This window comes from Salmo salar, chromosome 01 (genome assembly GCF_965601325.2).
Source record: "Salmo salar chromosome 01, fSalSal1, whole genome shotgun sequence".
Taxonomy (NCBI): domain Eukaryota; kingdom Metazoa; phylum Chordata; class Actinopteri; order Salmoniformes; family Salmonidae; genus Salmo; species Salmo salar.
The window spans coordinates 92,758,289-92,768,107 of NC_138291.1; the positions used below are offsets into that span (position 1 = coordinate 92,758,289).

Here is a 9,819-nt window from a genome sequence, read left to right on the forward strand (position 1 = left end):
AGTATGTTCTATATAATATGATCTATATGGTAGAGTATGTTCTATATGATATGTTCTATATGATGTGTTCTATATGACAGACTATGTTCTATATGATGTGCTCTATATGACATGTTCTATACGATACAGTATGTTCTATATGATACAGCATATTTTACAGTTGAAGTCAGAAGTCTACATACACTTAGCTTGGAGTCATTAAAACTCATTTTTCAACCACTCCACAAATGTCTTGTTAACAAACTATAGTTGTGGCAAGTCGGTTAGGAGATCTACTTTGTGCATGACACAAGTAATATTTCCAACAATTATTTCACTTATAATTCACTGTATCACAATTCCAGTGGGTCAGAAGTTTACATACACTAAGTTGACTGTGCCTTTAAACAGCTTGGAAAATTCCAGAAAATCATGTCATGGCTTTAGAAGCTTCTGATAGGCTAATTGACATCATTTGAGTCAATTGGAGGTGTACATGTGGATGTATTTCAAGGCCTACCTTCAAACTCAGTGCCTCTTTGCTTGACATCATGGGAAAATCAAAAGAAATCAGCCAAGACCTCAGAAAAGAAATTGTAGACCTCCACAAGTCTGGTTCATCCTTGGGAGCAATTTCCAAACGCCTGAAGGTACCACGTTCATCTGTACAAACAATAGCACGCAAGTATAAACACCATGGGACCACGCAGCCGTCATACCGCTCAGGAAGGAGATGCGTTCTGTCTCCTAGAGATGAACGTACTTTAGTGCGAAAAGTGCAAATCAATCCCAGAACAGCAGCAAAGGACCTTGTGAAAATGCTGGAGGAAACAGGTACAAAAGTATCTATATCCACAGTAAAATGAGTTCTATATCGACAACCTGAAAGGCCGCTCAGCAAGGAAGAAGCCACTGCTCCAAAACCCATAAACTATGGTCTGCAACTGCACACGGGGACAAAGATAGTACTTTTTGGAGAAATGTCCTCTGGTCTGATGACACAAAAATAGAACTGTTTGGCCATAATGACCATCATTACGTTTGGAGGAAAAAGGGGGAGGCTTGCAAGCCGAAGAACACCATCCCAACCGTGAAGCACGGGGGTGGCAGCATCATGTTGTGGGGATGCTTTGCTGCAGGAGGGACTGGTGCACGTCACAAAATAGATGGCATCATGAGGTAGGACGATTATGTTATTATGCAGCCGAGCGGAAATGGAGGAAAACTCGCCTCCCTGCGGACCTGGCATCCTTTCACTCACTCCTCTCTACATTCTCCTCTTCTGTCTCTGCTGCTAAAGCCACTTTCTACCACTCTAAATTCCAAGCATCTGCCTCTAACCCTAGGAAGCTCTTTGCTACCTTCTCCTCCCTCCTGAATCCTCCTCCCCCTCCCCCCCCTCCTCCCTCTCTGCGGATGACTTCGTCAACCATTTTGAAAAGAAGGTTGACGATATCCGATCCTCGTTTGCTAAGTCAAACGACACCGCTGGTCCTGCTCACACTGCCCTACCCTGTGCTTTGACCTCTTTCTCCCCTCTCTCTCCAGATGAAATCTCGCGTCTTGTGACAGCCGGCCGCCCAACAACCTGCCCACTTGACCCTATCCCATCCTCTCTTCTCCAGACCATTTCCGGAGACCTTCTCCCCTTCCTCACCTCGCTCATCAACTCATCCTTGACCGCTGGCTACGTCCCTTCCGTCTTCAAGAGAGCGAGAGTTGCACCCCTTCTGAAAAAACCTACACTCGATCCCTCCGATGTCAACAACTACAGACCAGTATCCCTTCTTTCTTTTCTCTCCAAAACTCTTGAACGTGCCGTCCTTGGCCAGCTCTCCTGCTATCTCTCTCAGAATGACCTTCTTGATCATAATCAGTCAGGTTTCAAGACTGGGCATTCAACTGAGACTGCTCTTCTCTGTGTCACGGAGGCTCTCCGCACTGCTAAAGCTAACTCTCTCTCCTCTGCTCTCATCCTTCTAGACCTATCTGCTGCCTTTGATACTGTGAACCATCAGATCCTCCTCTCCACCCTCTCCGAGTTGGGCATCTCCGGCGCGGCCCACGCTTGGATTGCGTCCTACCTGACAGGTCGCTCCTACCAGGTGGCGTGGCGAGAATCTGTCTCCGCACCATGCGCTCTCACCACTGGTGTCCCCCAGGGCTCTGTTCTAGGCCCTCTCCTATTCTCGCTATACACCACGTCACTTGGCTCTGTCATATCCTCACATGGTCTCTCCTATCATTGCTATGCAGACGACACACAATGAATCTTCTACTTTCCCCCTTCTGATAACCAGGCGGCGAATCGCATCTCTGCATGTCTGTCAGACATATCAGTATGGATGACGGATCACCAGCTCAAGCTGAACCTCGGCAAGACGGAGCTGCTCTTCCTCCCGAGGAAGGACTGCCCGTTCCATGATCTCGCCATCACGGTTGACAACTCCCTTGTGTCCTCCTCCCAGAGTGCTAAGAACCTTGGCGTGATCCTGGACAACACCCTGTCGTTCTCCACTAACATCAAGGCGGTGACCCGATCCTGTAGGTTCATGCTCTACAACATTCGCAGAGTACAACCCTGCCTCACACAGGAAGCGGCGCAGGTCCTAATCCAGGCACTTGTCATCTCCCGTCTGGATTACTGCAACTCGCTGTTGGCTGGGCTCCCTGCCTGTGCCATTAAACCCCTACAACTCATCCAGAACGCCGCAGCCCGTCTGGTGTTCAACCTTCCCAAGTTCTCTCACGTCACCCCGCTCCTCCGCTCTCTCCACTGGCTTCCAGTTGAAGCTCGCATCCGCTACAAGACCATGGTGATTGCATACGGAGCTGTGAAGGGAACGGCACCTCCATACCTTCAGGCTCTGATCAGGCCCTACACCCAAACAAGGGCACTGCGTTCATCCACCTCTGGCCTGCTGGCCCCCCTACCTCTGAGGAAGCACAGTTCCCGCTCAGCCCAGTCAAAACTGTTCGCTGCTCTGGCACCCCAATGGTGGAACAAGCTCCCTCACGACGCCAGGACAGCGGAGTCAATCACCACCTTCCGGAGACACCTGAAACCCCACCTCTTTAAGGAATACCTAGGATAGGATAAAGTAATCCTTCTAACCCCCCCCCCATTAAAAGATTTAGATGCACTATTGTAAAGTGGTTGTTCCACTGGATATCATAAGGTGAATGCACCATTTTGTAAGTCGCTCTGGATAAGAGCGTCTGCTAAATGACTTAACCTCTTACATCTAGACGTTCCGCTAGCGGAACACCTGCTCCAATATCCAATGATGGGCGTGGCGCGAAATACAAACTCCTCTAAAATCTGAAAACTTCCATTTTTCAAACATATTACTATTTTACAGCATTTTAAAGACAAGACTCTCGTTAATCTAACCACACTGTCCGATTTCAAAAAGGCTTTACAGCGAAAGCAAAACATTACATTATGTCAGCAGAGTACCCAGCCAGAAATAATCAGACACCCATTTTTCAAGCTAGCATATAATGTCACAAAAAACAAAACCACAGCTAAATGCAGCACTAACCTTTGATGATCTTCATCAGATGACAACCCTAGGACATTATGTTATACAATGCATGCATGTTTTGTTCAATCAAGTTCATATTTATATCAAAAACCAGCTTTTTTACATTAGCATGTGACGTTCAGAACTAGCATACCCCCCGCAAACATCCGTTGAATTTACTAAATTACTCACGATAAACGTTCACAAAAAACATAACAATTATAGATACAGAACTCCTCTATGCACTCGATATGTCCGATTTTAAAATAGCTTTTCGGTGAAAGCACATTTTGCAATATTCTCAGTAGATAGCCCAGACATCACGGCTAGCCATTTAGACACCGACCAAGCTTAGCCCTGACCAAACTCTGATTTACTATTACAAAAGTTTGATTACCTTTGTTGTCTTCGTCAGAATGCACTCCCAGGACTGCTACTTCAATAACAAATGTTGGTTTGGTCCAAAATAATCCATCGTTATATCCAAATAGCGGCGTTTTGTTCGTGCGTTCTAGACACTATCCTAAAGGGTAAATAAGGGTGACGAGCATGGCGCAATTCGTGACAAAAGATTTCTAAATATTCCATTACCGTACTTCGAAGCATGTCAACCGCTGTTTAAAATCAATTTTTATGCCATTTTTCTCGTAAAGAAGCGATAATATTCCGACCGGGAATCTGCGTTTAGGTGAACAGAGGAAAGAAAACAAAGCATTCGGTCGACGCGGGCACGCGCCTGAGTCTCACAGTACTGTAACCAGCCACTACCCAAACGCGCTACTTTGTTTCAACTAGAGCCTGCAAAGCCACGATTCAGCTTTTTGCCGCCTTCTGAGAGCCCATTGGAGCCGTAGGAAGTGTCACGTAACAGCAGAGATCCTTTGTAATGGATAGAGATGGCAAAGAAGGCCAAGAAATGGTCAGACAGGGTACTTCCTGTACAGAATCTTCTCAGGTTTTGGCCTGCCAAATGAGTTCTGTTATACTCACAGACACCATTCAAACAGTTTTAGAAACTTTGGAGTGTTTGCTATCCAAAGCTAATAATTATATGCATATTCTAGTTTCTGGGCAGGAGTAATAATCAGATTAAATCGGGTACGTTTTTTATCCGGCTGTGAAAATACTGCCCCCTATCCATAACAGGTTAAATGTAATGTAAATGTAAATGTGGATATATTGAAGCAACATCTCAAGACATCAGTCAGGAGGTTAAAGCTTGGTCGCAAATGGGTCTTCCAAATGGACAATGACACCAAGCATACTTCCAAAGTTGTGGCAAAATGGCTTAAGGACAACAAAGTCAAGGTATTGGAGTGGCCATCACAAAGGCCTGACCTCAATCCTATAGAAAATTTGTGGGCAGAACTGAAAAAGCGTGTGTGAGGAAGGAGGCCTACAAACCTGACTCAGTTACACCAGCTCTGTCAGGAGGAATGGGACAAAATTCACCCAACTTATTGTGGGAAGCTTGTGGAAGGCTACCCGAAACGTTAGACCCAAGTTAAACAATTTAAAGAAAATACTACCAAAAACGAATTGAGTGAGTGTAACTTCTGACCCACTGGGAATGTGATGAAAGAAATAAAAGCTGAAATAAATCATTCTCTCTACTATTATTCTGACATGTCACATTCTTAAAATAAAGTGGTGATCCTAACTGACCTAATACAGGGAATTTTTACTAGGATTAAATGTCAGGAAGTGTGAAAAACTGAGTTTAAATGTATTTGGCTAAGGTGTATGTAAACTTCCTTCTTCAACCTGTATATGATACAGCACCAACTGTCAGTAAGAGTGATCATGATTGAGTCTTTGAATGAAAAGAATGAGATAAAACTGTCCAGTTTGAGGTTTTTTTGCAGCTTGTTCTAGTCGAGAGCTGCAGTAAACTGAAAAGACGAGCGACCCAGGGATGTGTGTGCTTTGGGGACCTTTAACAGAATGTGACTGGTAGAACCGGTATTGTATGTGGAGGATGAGGGCTGCAGTAGATCTCTCAGTTAGGGGGGAGTGAGGCCTAAGAGGGTTTTATAAATAAGCATCAACCAATGGGTCTTGCGACGGGTATACAGAGATGACCAGTTTACAGAGGAGTATAGAGCGCAGTGATGTGTCCTATAAGGAGCATTGGTAGCAAATCTGATGGCCGAATGGTAAAGAACATCTAGCAGCTCGAGAGCACCCTTACCTGCCGATCTATAAATGATGTCTCCTGTGCGGCAGCGTAGCCAAGCGTTGGACTAGTAACCGAAAGGTTGCAAGTTCAAATCCCCGAGCTGACAAGGTACAAAATCTGTCGTTCTGCCCCTGAACAAGGCAGTTAACCCACTGTTCCTAGGCCGTCATTGAAAATAAGAATTTGTTCTTAACTGACTTGCCTAGTTAAATAAAGGTTAAAGAAAATATATATAAAATCTAGCATGGTCATCTGAATCAGGGTTAGTTTGGCAGCTGGGGTGAAAGAGGAGTGATTATGATAGAGGAAACCAAATCTAGATTTAGCTTTATCCTGCAGCTTTGATTTGTGCTGAGAGAAAGACAGTGTAACGTCTAGCCATACTCCCAAGTACTTGTATGAGTTGACTACCTCAAGCTCTAAACCCTCAGAGGTAGTAATAACACCTGTGGGGAGAGGGGCATTCTTCTTACCAAACCACATGACCTTTGTTTTGGAAGTGTTCAGGACAAGGGCAGAGAAAGCTTGTTGGACACTAAGAAAGCTTTGTTGTCGAGCGTTTAACACAAAATCCAGTGATGGGCCAGCTGAGTATAAAACTATCATCTGCATATAAATGGATGAGAGAATATATATGATATATTCTATATTATAATCTGGGTGGTTCGAGCCCTGAATGCTGATTGGCTGACAGCTGTGGTATATCAGACCGTATACCATGGGTATGACAATACATTTATTTTTACTGCTCTAATTACGTTGGTAACCAGTTTATAATAGCAATAAGGCACCTCGGGGTTTGGGGTATATGGCCAATATACCACGGCTAAGGGCTGTATCCAGGCACTCTGCGATGTGTCGTGCATTAGAACATCCCTTAGCCATGGTATATTGGCCATATACCACACCCCTCTCGTGCCTCATTGCTTAATGATATATTCTATATCATCATGTGGTTTGGTAAGAAGAATGCCCCTCTTCCCACAGGTGTTATTACTACCTCTGAGGGTATGTTCTATATGATATGTTCAGAGAGAGAGAGAGAGAGAGGAGAAAGAGAAGAGAGAGAGAGAGAGAGAGAGAGAGAGAGAGATGTCCTTGTGTACTTTGGAAAAATGCTCTGTCTGGAGGACTTGGTAACAGTACAAGACAAAGGAGATGATCTACCCTGTGGACAAAACGTGTGTGTATATGTATGCCTACGTGTGTGTTCCTCCCTACCTGTTCTTTGGCTTTGGACACCCAGGTCTGGAACAGCAGATCCAATCTGGACTTGTGGTACTTCCTGGTGGTCTTCACCGCTATGAAAATGTCTTTCAGCTCCAGAGGGTTCCTGGGCTGAGACCCTCCAGCCCCCGTCACACCCCCAGCTCTGTGGAGGAAGTCCCCCTCTGACCCTGTCTGAGAGTCTGTATGCTTCCCAGTGCCCTGGGTGTCAGCTCGACGAGCTGTATACACCCAGTCCCCATCCACAGTCCTCTTGGTCTCTCTTGGTGTGCTCTGCCCCATAGAGTCACCATCAATCCCATTACGCCCCACTGTCACTTTCCCCATATCTGCCTGGAGAGGAACCACCAGACGTCCAGGGTGCCGGGCAGGCTTGTTGTGGGCCCTGGGCTGGGGCAAGTCCCCCTGATGCTGTGAGGGCTGGAGGGTGGGGATGAGGAGCAACAAAGCACAGAGAGCCAGGGAGAACAGGAAGCAGAGCTTGCTGACACCCATCGAGGAGACATGCATCCTGATTGGCCACTGAAGGGGCCTGTCAGCCGCCAGCGCCAGCTTTGCTCCACACACCGCCGCGTCCCATCTTCATAACCTCACACGGGAACCTGAAGAGACTTCAACACACAACATCATCATCGCCCCCAAGCCATTAGACTGATTCATAAAAATTGCCACAGGACAATTCACATTGACAACACCCCCCCGTACACTGCTGCTACTCGCTGTTTGTTTGTTACCTATGCATAGTCACTTCGCCCCCACCGACATGTACAGATTACCTCAACTAGCCTGTACCCCTGCACACTGACGCGGTACTGGTGCTCCCTGTATATAGCCTCGTTATTGTTATTGTTATTGTGTTACTTTTTATTTTTGGCTACTTGGTAAATATTTTCTTCTTCTTGAACTGCACTGTTGGTTAAGGGCTTGTAAGTAAGCATTTCACGGTAAAGTCTACACTTGTATTCGGCGCATGTGGCAAATAAAGGTTGATTTGATTTGATCATAAAATGACAGTGACACACTTGAGAAGATAATCTAGCTGGAAACTGGCTCCTGTACTGGGTTTACTGTAGCCTGGATGACAGACAGATCAGACTGTTTCTGCGTAAAAGGACCAAGTTTTCACTGTACAACTGTATAAATATTCTGTCCATCTCAAATGGCAGACGCTATTTCTTCTGTCTGACAACTAACTTTTGCTGAATTGGCAAAAACAGGCATGTAGAGTCTGGAAGTTCTCCTCTGTGCACATCGTCACTCATGCCCTGCAATTTGTCAGTCAGTTTATACGTGTCACATTAACTAGCAAGACTTACCTTCAGTGTGTGAGCAATTTCCTGTTTGCTGCTATTTTCAGAGGGAATGATACTTCAACTGGTAACAGATGTCAGTTGTAGGAAGCAGAGTGATGTAATCCAACCCTTTTTTTCTTTACTAAAATTAGCCTCCTTAGAGAAATATGAGCTCTTAGCACATATAGATATGTGGATATAGCATGAAGGAGAAAGAATGGTTTATGAATTAGATATTAATAATTTACAGGAGGGATGTAAATAAATAACCCTAATGCATAAAACAAATGTTAATGTGCCTAGTTTGGGTTTGTCTAAAACAGTCAAAAATAGAAACATCGTTTTTTTTCTCTGAAGATTATGCATCGAGAATCTGGCAGATTGGGGCACTGCCAATAGAAACAGGTCTGACTGCTGTGGGTTTGGTGATTTAAAAAAATGATGAATGCAAAAACCATGCGATTTAGCAACATTATTGGCTATTAAAAAGTCAATTTAAAGTTTAAAAGGATGTTTAGGAGTTGTTTTGTGTCCATTTCGTGCATGTAGGCTGTCCTACGGTAAACAAGAGAGGCAAGAGTCTGTGGTCTAATAAATTATTTAGAATTAGGCTACATTATATGAAAATGTAGCACTTCCTAGTCGATCTTGTGGCAATAATGTAAAATAACCCTAAGTATGCCGATTTACTTAAAACACGTATTCTGTGATGAAGAAAATAGCTACATTGTAGGCCTAATAACTTACATGGAAAGAAAATAAACCACATGGCTATGGTTTTACATCTTCCTCTGATGTGCAACTGCAACAACAAAACACCAGGGAACTGGTCACCAATAATGAATTAAGTGAGCAGAATCTGATCAAAGAAGAGATAAATAAAGGTTTCCGGGCGCTTTTAATCCTCTTCAACGATCGTCTCTTTTTTGTCTCATCGTCTTGACTTTAATTCGATCGGTCTCAAACTTTAACCATCGCTTTCAGTAGCTCGCTTATACGACCGCGATAAAAAAGTAGCCAAGGTGTGCACTCCGCAAGTCAAATGCAAGTGAATCAAACAACATCATGTGTTTCCATTGCGATTATAAACGGCTTCTGTTTCTCCGATTCCTCTCAAACCACCTACTATTAACTTCCTCTTCAAAATAAAATCATCTGAAACTGAGCGCCCTCTGGCTGGTGATGCTGACCTGGCCCTTGTTACAATATGTAACTTTTTGGGAGACCCGAACAAATTCACATAGAAATATGAGTTATAGATATTTCATTCACATTGAAAGCAAGTGTAAGAAGCGGTACTTCTGTTCTATGTGTGTTACTTCTATGCTTCCCGTGCTGACGTTTCGTTTTTGCGTCTTTTACATTCGGTTTTACACGCCAGCTTCAAACAGATGAATATACAATATTATTGTTTATGAAAATATACATTTCCCCGCGGTTTAGATCGTACACTGATTCTCTACCCGATGACTGCTTGTTTTGTCACAAACTGAAATTAGGCGAACTATCAGAATTTTTGCAACCAGGAAATGGCGGATCGATTTCTGCATAATAAATCTGTCCCTGTAGCGTAGTATCCTAGGGGTGTATTCATTACGCCGATTCTGTTGCAAAA

General features: G+C 44.3%; 1 protein-coding gene across 2 annotated transcripts in view; it reads right to left on the reverse strand.

The window, feature by feature from the left end:
• Positions 1-9,736, reverse strand: part of LOC106610281 (beta-1,3-N-acetylglucosaminyltransferase radical fringe) — a 40,639-nt gene extending 30,903 nt beyond the window's left edge. Inside the window, exons 1-3 of one of the 2 annotated variants that reach the window (XM_014209550.3) lie at positions 8,952-9,736; positions 8,229-8,378; positions 6,907-7,523 (exon numbers count right to left, since the gene is read on the reverse strand). In XM_014209550.3, coding sequence (XP_014065025.1) covers positions 6,907-7,422 — 516 coding nt within the window. In that variant the 5' untranslated portion in view covers positions 7,423-7,523; positions 8,229-8,378; positions 8,952-9,736. The remainder of the gene's footprint in view (positions 1-6,906; positions 7,524-8,228; positions 8,379-8,951) is intronic. The other variant, XM_014209559.3, reaches the window with a different exon arrangement.
• Positions 9,737-9,819: the final 83 nt, after the last annotated feature.